A 13,356-nucleotide genomic window follows, 5' to 3' on the forward strand; every position below is an offset into this window, starting at 1 on the left:
TTAATGTTCTTCAACAGGGCATCATACTGAGTGAAGCAAATCCACAGGGTCAAGACTCTTGCATAAACAGTAAGTTTTACTCCAGGACTTGGATTTTTGGACTTTGTTGGTCTTTAAAAATATATATATATGCACTAAGGTTGTCAGCTTTTTATTATTATTATTAAAAAACAAGAGTTGTTTGCAATCCAACTTTGTGCCAGACATTCAAAATGGCCAAACAGTTAACAAGGACTTAACATCACTGGCCAGGATGGAGGTTCTTCTGGTGTTTTTTTGGTTTTTTTTACATTTTTTTCCTGTTTTTCAAATTCCCTCCTTGTCATATAACAGTGTTTGGCCCCAAATATTGGAACCAGCCAAGTGTCAATAACACAAAAGGTTCCCATCAAAGTATTGCAGTAATACTAGAAATGCTCACAATTCACAAAAGAGATCACTTGTAACTCAAGCTGTTCAAAGTGATTTCTTTGTATGGTATTATTCTATGGAGAGATGCAGTACAGAAAGCAGAAAAGGTATCTTGACACTTATTGGAGCATGATCAGATGGGGGAGGAAAGGCAGCATAAACCAGTTTAATTACACTGTCCTGGTACCACCACAAAACTGCTACTGACTGAACTGTTCAAGTCTGAAAAAGTATTAAGACACAATAAATGGAATTTTAGTCTGAACAGTATTTGGTATACATTTAACCACTGCAGGAATATATGTGAGAAAATAAGCTACTTAACAATCATGCTAGGTAAAAAAGGAAATAGATCTAAGAACAGTGAATTTCTCTGGTATAAAATAAATCTTTAGCAAAAACAAAAAATAGTTGATGAAAAAAATAATACAACAGAGCAATTGTGATGATGATAGATAACCCAAACAATAATGGTCCACTGTGGGGCAGTCTGCACAGCCTCCTCTTGGCAACATGGCCTGGATAACAACAGCTCATAAAATAGGGATGTGAGTGTAACAGAGGGTGCGAATGGGACACCCACAACTGTCTGAGAGGGCATTTGCCCCAAACTGATAACACTAAATAGGAAGACAACCATTAGTCAGATTAAACGGTAATCAGGGAATTACAGAGACTTCTGAAACAAAGGAGGAGTCAGCTTGAAAAGAAGCATAAAAGAAACATTAAAAATTTGCAATTGTGGAAAAAGAAATGGGAACAGAGCAGCAGTGAAACTAGGTTTGAGGCTGCCAGAAGTGGCCCCACGGGCATCCCAACCTCCGCCTAGGCTTGGCGGAGCAGCCTCCTCCTTGTGGGACGCGGTGAGTATCCTGCCTCCAGCTTGTGGACTGTCAGTACAGGGTGCACCAAGTAGGGGCCCACCCCTCGGGGTGCATAGGTGACCTTGTGGGGGGCTTTCTCACCAGCATGTGGATTTGCAGGTTGTAGGGAGCAGCATGGGCGCACCTATGGCTGGAGCACCCGCAGATCCCACAGGAGGGATGTGCAAGTGGGGGAATTCGCACTCCCAGAAGGGGTGTGTGCTTGTAACCCACCTGTCCTGTGAGGGGTGTGCACATGTAACTGTGTGTGTGTGTGTGTGTGTGTATCAGATTAGTTTAGGATTAGTAATAGAGGGCTGTTTAGAAATGTGTACATGTTTATTAACATTTTATGAGTGTTTAGTATTGTGGTTTATCTATTGTATTGCTGATATGGATCCTGAATGTATACTTCACTGATTGCTAGATAATCACATATTGTTAATAAATCAATCAACCACTTTGATCCTGATTTGATTTAAACCATGTGAGTTGAAAAGTTTTTCCCTATGACAATCCACAAAGTTTAATCAAGCACAAATAATGGAAGTGCTCTCTAAAAGTAGACATTAGTTTAGGTGGCAGAATAGCATTCAAAACCACAAAGAAAACATTATCACAGATGAAGACTGCCAGATTACTAGAAAACTGAACAGTGTCAGAAAAATATGCCCCACTTAACCTCCATTTAAATACTACTGCACATGCAACAGTATATATTGTTTTGCCTTATGCCATCAAATAAAAACTAAGTCCTTTAACTTCTTGGATAGGGTTTGGAGAAGAAAGCTTAGAAGACTAGTAGTTAAGATTTAAACACATTTCAAATGTTATGTTAAAAAATATGGATGAACACAGATGGCAGTTGTGCCCTTGCAGAATAAAGAATAGCCACTTAAAGCCTCCAACTCCACCTTCTTGCAGGTATAACTTAGATGAAAAGTGCTGCCTTTATTGACAGGTGGAATAAAGAACTCTTCCAGCAAAGGTATATAAAAGGTGAATCTGACAGCACTAAGTTAGGTTAAAATATCACATCTGCACAAGTTCTGATCAGTGTGGGAAACACCCAATCTTTCAAAGAATCACAAGAGAGTAAAAGAGACTTACCAGCTGAAGGATGGAATTCAGAGATAGCTGGCAGCACATTTTTAACCAAGCAGGCTTAGAAACTTCAGACTTAATAGATGTCAAAACTGGTGACACAGATGACTAGCACACAGCCAAGTTTATTGCATCACGTAGTTCAAATCTTTTCCCTTTCCAGGCTTTATATTTCAGCACACAATCTCCTTGGACTTCAAGAATACTGTGCGTACATAGAACAAGTTTTTGTCAAAAGTAATCTAACTGTCACAATTCAATAAGCAAGGCAGAAGTCACCAAGGATTAGGTTGCCATCTTCTGAGGTTGTTCAAGTACCAGCTAAACCAAACTGGAGTGATCTAGTGATCAGGAAAAATGAGACTTAAGTGTGCAATGGAATTGGTTAGAAGAGATTATGGTTTTCTATCTATTCCTATCCTGAAATAAAGCTAAGAATACCTTGTTGCCTGTGGCAAACAATCTCCCTCAAAGCTTTATCTTATGTAACCCTAGAACAGAGGAAAAGCTATGCCCTATCCAATGCTCTGCAACTCTGAAATACACAAAATATGGACTTTAAATTTCCCAGATCTTCTAATGCTTAGAAGAAACATCTAACATAGTGTGAATACACACTTGCTGTCTAACTTGCATATCTAAATTCGGTTCCCAAACAGTCTTAGTTCTCAACAGTCAATGGGACCTCCACAAAGGATATACAGTACTAGTCAGAACCTTAGTTAGATGGCATGAATAATCCCCACACATTCCTTGGTGCAGTTACGATGATATCATCAAGAGGAAAAATAAAAGCCTACAACTTGTGGTCGATGATCAATGACTAGAGAAGATAGTTTAAACACACAGGCTTAGCTAGGCTTCTGCAATCCTTCCATCCACAAGAAGAAATCAAGAGAGCCCCTTAAAGCACAGGCTACACAGGAGACATGCAAGAATCAAGAGTAGCAAAGTATAAAAGGTAAGGAAGTAACGGAAAAGGAAGGGAAGGAAGGGAAAACCCTGGAAAGGTGATGGAACAGCTCATCCTGGAGGTCATCACTAAGCATCTGGAGGACAGGAAGGTGATCAGGAGTAGTCAGCATGGATTCACCAAGGGGAAATCATGCTTGACCAACCTGATAGCCTTCCATGATGGAAGGACTGGCTGGGGAGATGAGGGGAGAGCAGTGGATGTTGTCTCCCTGGACTTCAGCAAGGCTTTTGACACTGTCTCCCATCACATCCTCCTAGGCAAGCTCAGGAAGTGTGGGCTGGATGAATGGACAGTGAGGTGGATTGAGACCTGGCTGGATGGCCGAGCTCAGAGGGTTGTGGTCAGTGGCGCAGAGTCTAGTTGGAGGCCTGTAGCTAGTGGTGTCCCCCAGGGGTCAGTCCTGGGTCCACACTTGTTCAACGTATTCATCAATGACCTGGATGAAGGGACAGAGTGCACCCTCGGCAAGTTTGCTGATGATACGAAATACGAAACTGGGAGGAGTGGCTGACACACCAGAAGACTGTGCTGCCATTCAGAGGGACCTGGACAGGCTGGAGAGCTGGGCGGAGAGGAACCTCCTGCAGTTCAACCAAGGCAAGTGCAGGGTCCTGCACCTGGGGAGGAATAATCCCAGGCACCAGGACAGGCTGGGGGTTGACCTGCTGGAAAGCAGCTCTGCATAAAAGGACCTGGGAGTCCTGGTGGACAACAAGTTAAGCATGAGGCAGCAGTGTGTCCTTGGGGCCAAGAAGGCCAAGGGGATCCTGGGCTGCATTAGGCAGAGTGTTGCCAGCAGGTCGAGGGAGGTGATCCTGCCCCTCTACTCAGCCCTGGTGAGGCCACATCTGGAATCCTGTGTCCAATTCTGGGCTCCCCAGGACAAGAGAGACATGGCACTACTGGAGAGAGTCCAGCGGAGGGCTGCTAAGATGATGAAGGGCCTGGAGCATCTCTCCTATGTAGAAAGGCTGAGAGAGCCTGAGACTTGAGCTGGGGGGGGGGGGGCGTGTCTCATCAATGCATATAAATACCTGAAGGGAGGGTGTCAAGAGGATGGGGCCAGACTCTTCTCCATGGTGCCCAGTGACAGGACAGGAGGCAATGGGCACAAACTGAAACACAGGCAGTCCCATGTGAACATAAGAAAACACCACTTCACTGTGAGGATGGTTGAATATTGCAACAGGTTGCCCAGAGAGGTTGTGGCATCTCCTTTCCTTGGAGATATTCAAAAGCCGTCTGGACAGGATCCTGGGCAACGTGCTCTAGGTGACCCTGCTTGAGCAGGGGGTTTGGACTAGATGATCTGCAGAGGTCCCTTTCAACCTCAACTGTTCTGTGATTCTGTGACCCTTCTTGAAGAATCAAAGTCTCTATGTCAGGAGTTGCTCAGATGGCCTCTAGATCTCATCTGAACTGGAATAATCTGTCTATGTAACAGACACTGTGTATAAGACACAAATACCACATTTAGGAAGTTTCTCAGCCAAAAGGGAGAAAGTCAAACAGAATAGTAAGGATTGATACCACATAAAGAACTAGAAGCACTTTCAAAATGGAGGAAGTCAAAACAGAGGCTTTGAACAGTATTTACAGAATGCCCACTTTATAGAGAGTTTTAACACCTCTACCAAGGAAATAAACATCAACTCCCCTACCTGAAGAAAGTATTTTCATTTGGTCTTCAAGACAATTAGAAAAGGAAAGCAGGTAAGGTGCAACTCAATGGAGGCAACATACAACAGAGTAAGTTACTGTGATGAGGAGGGAGAGTTGCCAACATCTCCACAACAATATGTTACAAAAGATCAGCCAACACTGATTTCTTTGAGGAATCCTGCTGCTTAAATAGCAAGCACTAAGCAACCTTCCCCAGTATCAGATCTTACTTCTATGTTTTATAAAAATGCTAAAAACAGCACATGCTAAAAACCACACACTGAACAGCCTGCAGCCATTTTATTTAGTTCAGATATGGGCATATTACAGTGTAACTGCCACATGCATGTATGAAAACACTCCAAGATCTTCAGACATGACCCAAAGATATAACTGAGTTAAAAACACTCCTGACACTACTACATCCATAGCAAAAAACCTCAGTGTCTGCATCTGGATCAGTCACAAGTTTTAAACAGAAATGACGCTGTGTACCTCTATTAGATATGCTGAAACAATTTTAAAAACACTGCAGGTTTATTCCGCAGCCACATTGTTCTGGACTGTTTTGGTTGCAATGCTGTTTCGGTACCTACACCACATTGCCTAGAATAAACTCAGAAGAGGCTACTAGGAAATTTTTTTTTTTGGTAGAGTACTAGTTCTGCAATGACAGTGGACTGCAAACACTGCTAAGGCTTAGAACAATCAACTCTGAGATGTCAGTAGTTGGGCTCCAGTCCCTTGCTCAGTTTCGCTCCAGTTGCCACTACCCTGGCTGCCTCAAGAACCATCATGGCAATTTGCTGAAACAGAAGGAAACAAAAGCTCTCTCAGCTGTTTAAAACCCTGAACAAAAATGATTCAGGAATATGTCTGACAGTGCTCTCAATCCAAGAGATAAATGAAACAGGGGGGTTGGACTGGATGATCTCCAGAGGTCCCTTCCAACCTCAACCATTCTGTGATTCTGTGAAACTGAGAGCAATGCCTTAAACTATAATATAACCCAAAACAGTGAGAGGGGGATATTAAAAATAAAAACAGAACATTTATAGTGGCTTGCTCTAGTTTAAAGATATCAAAAATAGTCATCTTGGGCATGGAGGCTTGAAGGATATTCTCATCCATCAAAAGCACAGGTTGCCAGAGGGAGGAGCAATTTCAGTTTGCCTACATCCATGCCAGCAAACACTCAGTTTAGGCTGAACAGGTTCTCAGACCTCTTTGCAAAGCCTTATCTACTCAGAACACAGACAAATCAGTGTAAGTATTTCTATATGGATGTGAAGTGTTTTTACAAACAATCTAGGAGGTTAAATCAGTTCTTAAGAAGAGCCAATTTTTCCAGCACAATAGATCTCCATGGCCAGTCTTTTCTAAGTTGTAACAGCTCTTTTGCCATCTAAAGGGGCGGTTTCCCCAAGAATCATGATGAGACTTGAGGGAAGAGTCAGACAAAGAAAACAGTTTTATTTGTTTATATTGCTTGTTTCACTGGAGACTAAAAAACCTCAAGGTCTCTTTTGCAAGTTTCATATCTTGCAATTTAAGGGGAGATGCATCCCAGCCAATTAAGTTTAAAACCAGCTCAACCAAACCAGTTTTTAAATCCAGGTAGGGCCAGAACAAAAGCTAAGTCTGAACCACTTTTTTTTTTTAATTGAACTGAGCCAATTTCAAATCCACCTTCATACTAAAACGGCTAAACAGGCCAGAAAATCCCACGTAATCACCTAAGAAACACAATGGTGTTGACAAATTCTATATGCTTTTTAAGAATTATTTACAAATATTTCTGCTAACCAAAAAAGGAAGAAGCTAGTGTCATAATTAGGTCAGCATGCAAAGAATGGAGAAAAAATGTAAAGGACATAAATTAGTTGGGGTATTTAAATAAATCGTCCATGGGATGCTAAGCTTCAAGGATACTGCTTCATATAGATATATTGGTCCTCATCCCCTCCACAAACAAGAATTGTTATTTTATTTTACTTCATTTTTAATCAGCAGTATCCCAACTTCTGCATGTGCCCAAATCCAGTAGAAGTTGACAATAGTCCTTCAGAATACATATAGACCATTGTTTTATATCATATTTGGCTGCACAGAGAAGCCTCCCTTCCTCACCCAACGAAGCCTTTGCCTCTAACTATGCATTTTGTTAGTTCCCTAGCTAGTTAGCAAATACTTTAACCTTCTGAAATCTTTTTTAATTTTTTAGAAAATTTATTTAAATTAGTTTAAAATATCTATTTGTTTTCAACAATATGTCACGTTCCAGAGTTTCATATAATAGATATTTACTTGGCAATTTTCTTAATGTGTGTGTGGGAAGCCAATGATTCCAGACAGCTAAACCAGCAAGTCAACTGCTAAGGAAATAGCAGCTTCACAGATATGTTACAGTTACTGTGCTCCACGTCTCAAAATGCAGAGTAGCTGCAAAAGCAGGTTCAATGTCCAGTAAGTTCTGGCTGTTCTATGAGTAACAACACCCCATGAACATACCGATGCATGCAGTCCACGTCGAACACGCAGGCAGCAGGTTAGGAAACACGGCACAAAAACATTGCAGCCATGGGCAGGACAGGCACAAGACTTGGGGCGGGGGGGGGGGGAGGAGGGGGGAGAAGGCAGAGAGAAGAATAAAAGCAACAAATAATAACTTGCCCACTAAGTCTAGGCACGCGACAGGAAGGAAATACACACCAGAGCCTCTCCAACACGCTGAAATCTGCTTCCTCTTCGCGCATCCCTGTGCAGGCACGCGCGGGAAACAAGCTCTTTTATTTTTCCCGGCAAATGTAGAGTTAAGGCAATGGACGGAGGCTACGACTCCCCATCCCGCCCCGGGGCTTTGGCCAGGCGGGGCAGGTCCACCGGGGCTCCGCAGACCCCGGAAGGGATCAAGCTCACCCGAGAGCGAGGGTATGGCCCGGGGTGTGGGGACTAAAGTGACAGAGACCCCGGAGCCATCCACAGGGCCGCGGAGAGGAAGAGATGACCGGAGAGGGCGGACAGACGCGCACCGCGGCGGGTGCCTCTAGCTGGGCTACCTCGCTCTGAGCGGCCTACTGGGCCCGAGCACTCACCCAGGTAAGGAGGCTCTCCCCAAGCTCGGCCCGTTCTAAGCTTTCCACGTTGAACATAGCGGAGCGCAGCAATCCTGAAGCCACCAACGTAACTATTATGGGCTAGATCAATAGCGAAGGTGCTGCTCGCCACCTTTTCACCCCGTCTCAAGCCGGGCTGTGGTGCATACACGTCACTACGACCTACCAAGATCCACCCGCTCGTTCCGCCTCCGTCATCGCTACTACGTCACGCTAATGAGGGCGGAGCCAAAACCGGTAATAAGCTTCATCGGAAATTCAGCTATTGCAGTAATCTATAGAGAAAAGGGTTACTTATCCCTCTCTCTTCGGTACTTGAGGAAAGAGAATTTGTTGGTTAGTGCCCGCCTGCTTATTCGTTCGGGGCGGGGGGGTGAATCTGTCTTTTTCTCTGGTTTGTGGGTAATGCCTTGCTTGGGCATACAGTTTCTTTTCTTTCCGATCTCGGGGGTAGGTTTGACCGCCGTTCCTGGGCGAGCCCTGCTACTGCGGGGGCACTTACATTGCTCTGAGGGGGCCCTTGTGGGGCTGGTGTCCCGGGACACCAACATCCTATCCCCAGGCAGCTTCTGAGTGCTGGTGGACTTTGGCTCTGTGAGAAGCTGAAAGGGGTCCAGGCTCTTCAGGGAGGTCCCTAAAGGTGGGCTGCATGGAGCACCCTGCTCCCTACACTGTGCTGGAGTAGCCTGGGCACCCTTGTGTTGACAAGTGCGAAAGGTGTTAACGCTACTTGTGTCTGTAGGTGCATTTCAGCTGAGACACTTACCTTATTGCATGTATGTATTATTCTGCCTAAGCGACCTTAGTGGGTCACTAGTGATACCCTGGTATTGGAGCGCTTGCCTTAGCAAAGCTGATGCCATGGTTACTTTTTTCTGTCAGAGCTTGCAGTGGCAATTTTTGTTGATTAAAAAGTGGGTTCCTTAAGAGTGCTAATACTCTGAAGAGGTCCTCTGCAGGTTGACCTCCCTTGCCTTATATCTCTCCTTCACTAGTCCTACAGTCTGAATGAATAAGTAGTAACTGATTTAGTCAGTCTCTGACAGGTAGCTCATAGGACTAGGAGGGATCTATGTTATACCCCAACTTCCAGTAATCTCCAATTTCAGCAATGTGGTTTTGTGAGGGTACTGCACCCAAAGAAATTCACTTATTAGTAATAATATAGTTTGACATGTGGAAGGAGTAACTTTTAAAAGGAGATTTTTTTTTTCTCATCTGGAAAATGACAGTAACTTTCTCTCAGTAAAACCCTGCTTATCCACAATTTGGTCATGTTTGCTCTTGAAGGGGTGTTGGGGGGAATGTATAGGCAGTGCACTTCCCCAGTTGCTTGGCTAGAGTGCCTCAATTTCAGAATGTGAAGGGATTGGGGTTTCCCCAATCCTTCAGATATTCTCAGTAATTTATTGAATTGTGTCCTGTCTGAGGTTTTTGAGAATGTCAGGTGTAATGTTAAGTGATATAGATTCCTGTTGATAAGGAACTGGACTGACATGTAACATCTGAGGAGTCACAAGCCTTGTATACTAATAATATAGACTAGAGTTGAATAAGCAACCAAGAGATGAAATGTTGCAGATCTAGTAACTGTACTTCAACTGTACATGAACACAGCTTCAGTATGACATTTTGTGTCATCTTTTTCCATTGTTAGCTTAACTCTGTTGGTTTCATAATGTTCACAACTGTGGTTCATTTCACTTCCTGATTGCAACAGGAGTGATTTAGCAGCATGTTGCAGATCATTTTATTTTGCTTATATTTCCACCTGTAGTTTAATGAATGTTAGTGTTAGCAAGTCATTCTGGTCTTTGCAGATATGAAATGAATATAAAACAAATGACAGGGTAATGAGAGAAGCCTGGATGTGTACTCTTCCATCCAAGCTTTGCCCATGTTTCCAGCTGAAGGATATAAAATGCACAGAACAGGCAGATAAAGTATATGATATGGCTCCTGTTTATCCAAATGGACATTTATTGCTTTAAATGCAACTGAAATGCAAATATTAGTGATTCTTTTCCCACATGAATGATGTAAATTAGTTTTCTCAAAAAATGCTCTCTTAGCCTAACTGCAATGAGGTAGTCTGTACTAGCTAATACTCCTGATAAAATAGACTTATTACACTCTGTATAAACAGATTGCACTTAGAACACATCAAATCAAGCAGGCTCTCTTATGCCCAAGTAAGATATCTGGTAAAGATCTCCAGGTTAAGGTATCTGACTGATTTAAAAGGTCTTAAAAGACTAGGCTATGATCTAAAGAATTGCTACTGTGTAAAAAATAATGTTGTGCAATCCTCTGCAGCAAGCTCTCTATTTAGTAGAATTCAGCTGATTACTCTTGCTTTCCCTCCTCTTTTCCCCAAAGTGATGATTAATCTGTAGTCTCAAGAATTTAGTGTGTATAAATATATGTATATATATTTCTATGTATATATTAAATATTTTTTTTAATTTTAAATGTGGAATGGCCTGTCACCAAGCACAAGTTAACAGTTTGAAGTTAGATAATGATTCAGTTATAGAAGGAATAAGTGACCAAGTAATGATGGTAGTTGTACTGAGTTTCACTTTCATTGCTGCTCTGGTATATGCACTTTTAAGGTGAGAATATGTTTATAGGAATTATCAGTACACCTGTAGCTCAATTTGTCAAATTTAAATTTGTTCTATTAAATCAAATAGTTGTATTAGTGTACAAAATAACTGTGTTTTTGTGACATTAAGTAATTGTTTGATCACTTACTCTAGATACTGTGCCATTTAACTAATTGCTTGACACAGTTTGGTATTTTGGTTTGCAGTCAAAATGAAATTATGCGTTTTCCAAAGGTAATGCCAAGCTCTTCTTAATCTTCAGTTATTGTAAATTCCCTTTTCCCTGATAGGGGATCCAGTTGGAGGAAGACACAGATCACAACCAGTATGGTCAACCATGGTCACTGCAGCCAAGGTTGCCCCCAACCTTCACATCTCCAACTAGACCTTCTTTGTTTGTTAGTACAAGGTCTAGCATTGCACCTCTCCTTGTTGGCGTCTCCACCACCTGGGTCAAGAAATTATCATCAATCCTCTGCAGGAACCTCTTTGACTGTTTGTGCCTAGCTGTGCTCTCTTCCCAGGGTTCTTCTTTCTTGTTCCCCTTCTTTGTGCTTAAACACTTTACTGTCTCATCCACACACACATCTCTGTCTTTGGGGCTTACCAATTGACTCAGGCTTACCCAGTTGTCTCAACCCTGGCCAAAGGCTGCCACACGTACCTCCCACTGCACCAACCCCTTGCTCCCTGAGCGAGGTCCTGCAGCAACCTCAACCCCCAGGGCCTAATGTCCATCCATCCCCACATTACAGCTATCTGTGATCCGTGTAATTGGTACCCCACTTCTGACACCTAAAGTCATTATCGTAGTTTAAGAACAAATGACAGTGTGGAGACTAAATGTACTCGGATACCAAAACACTTTAATCACAGATATATGCAATTCTACAATTACACAACTTCCCTGTTGCATGGGAGAGAGGATGGAATCCAGAAGAAAACTCAGATGAGCTAGCGTAGTGGTTCAAGCTGTCCTATGTGTAGTCCTGGTGCATGGCCATGGGGTCCCCTGGGTTCTCTCCTAGTTCTCCCTCCTCGAGTGACTCCAGACACCATCAGTTATATGATTGGGTAGAGAATATCCAATTCTTGATTGGCTTGTTCAAAGTCAGTCAGCGTCCAACAACTGGTTGTTGCTGGCACTCACAATCTACTTGTCTTGAAGGTTCTCGACACATTTGGAACTTTCAGTGATTGACAAGTTGTTTATGCTTGAAATGCTTCTCTGTTCTTATAACTAAACTGCTCCCTTATCCTATAGGGCTAACTAAAGTTCATGTGCTGGCACAGATTGGGCCTGGTCGACAACTGCCACACCCACCAGACTCTCCATCAGGTCTATGTCCAAAAGACTTGGCACGGGAGAGTAGAGGGACAGACTTGCACCCTAATACTAAGTGGTAGGGGGAGAGAAGGGTGATAGTTTCTTCAATTAGTGATTAAGAAGTTCTCTGTCTTCTCATGAGATAACCTTTTAAAATTAATTATGCAGTTCAACCAGATCACGATTTATCTCATTAATAGTCTAGAATTTGAACACTTATTTTTTGGTATCTTCAATTAACTTTATATGAAAAATTATACCAAAAAAGTTTTTTCTGGATGTTTAAAATCTTATTTCTTACAATAACTGTTTTGAATCAAAAATTTTAGTGTGTCTATAACTGTTACTTATTTCCTCGAGGTTCCTGTATTATTACAGGCTGGAGGTATGACTTGTGGCTTGGTGCCATCCATTGTCCAATCTGCAGACAAATGGCAATATTTCAATCAATCATGGACGCAGTGATTTGGATACCAAATATAATCCCCAAGCCCATTCAAAAAAAAAAATTCCTTATGTGCAAACTACAAAAGGAAGAGTGAAATATGAGAAGTTAGAAGAGGGATATGCAAGATATAGATGGTAAACAACAAATTCTGAACTCTATGCATTTTCCAAAGGGGTACAGGCAAAAGGGGTCCAGGCCAAGGCTTGGCCAAAGGGGTTCAGGCCAAGGCTTTTCCAAAGGGATTCAGGCCAAGGCTTCGGGGCAAGACTTTTCCAAAGGGGTTCAGTACAGAGGTTTAGGCCAAGGCTTTTCCAAAGGGGTTCAGTACAGAGGTTTAGACCAAGGCTTTTCCAAAGGTATTCAGGCCAGGGGTTGAGGCCAAGGCTTTTCCAAAGGGGTTCAGGCCAGGGGTTGAGGCCAAGGCTTTTCCAAAGGGATTTAGGCCAGGGTTCAGGCCAAGGCTTTTCCAAAGGGGTTCAGGCCAGGGGTTTCTGGCCAAGGCTTTTCCAAAGGTAATCAAGCAAGGAATTCAGGCCAAGGGTTCAGGCCAAGGCTTTTCCAAAGGTGTTGAGGCCAAGGGGTTGAGTCCAGGGGTTCAGGCCTAGGCTTTTCCAAAGGGGTTCAGGGCACGGGTTGAGGCCAGGGGTTCAGGTCACGGCTTTTCCAAAGGGGTTGAGGCCAAGGCTTTTCCAAAGGGATTCAGACCAGGGTTTCAGGCCAAGGCTTTTGCAAAGGGGTTCAGTCCAAGTGTTCAGATCAAGGCTTTTCTAAAGGTGTTCAGGCCAAGGGGTTCAGGCCAGGGGTTCAGGCCAAGGCTTCTCCAAAGGGGTTCAAGAAAGG

The 13,356-nt window shown here is 43.0% G+C and overlaps 2 protein-coding genes across 12 annotated transcripts in view; one reads left to right on the top strand and one right to left on the bottom strand.

The window, feature by feature from the left end:
- LOC104143993 (protein Hook homolog 3) overlaps nucleotides 1-8,347 on the bottom strand; it is a 102,929-nt gene extending 94,582 nt beyond the window's left edge. For 5 of the 10 annotated variants that reach the window (XM_068925035.1, XM_068925033.1, XM_068925031.1 and 2 more), the window contains exon 1: nucleotides 8,112-8,339. In XM_068925035.1, coding sequence (XP_068781136.1) covers nucleotides 8,112-8,168 — 57 coding nt within the window. In that variant the 5' untranslated portion in view covers nucleotides 8,169-8,339. Of the gene's footprint in view, nucleotides 1-7,728; nucleotides 8,016-8,111 lie in introns of those variants that run through there. The other 5 variants (XM_068925038.1, XM_068925037.1, XM_068925034.1 and 2 more) reach the window with 2 other exon arrangements.
- Nucleotides 7,911-13,356, top strand: part of LOC138064092 (uncharacterized) — a 126,349-nt gene continuing 120,903 nt past the window's right edge. The window contains exon 1 of one of the 2 annotated variants that reach the window (XM_068925040.1): nucleotides 7,911-8,115. The gene's annotated coding sequence lies outside the window, so the exon portion shown is untranslated. Of the gene's footprint in view, nucleotides 8,116-8,243; nucleotides 8,370-13,356 lie in introns of those variants that run through there. The other variant, XR_011137337.1, reaches the window with a different exon arrangement.

This window comes from Struthio camelus, chromosome W, assembly GCF_040807025.1.
Source record: "Struthio camelus isolate bStrCam1 chromosome W, bStrCam1.hap1, whole genome shotgun sequence".
Taxonomy (NCBI): Eukaryota; Metazoa; Chordata; class Aves; order Struthioniformes; family Struthionidae; genus Struthio; species Struthio camelus.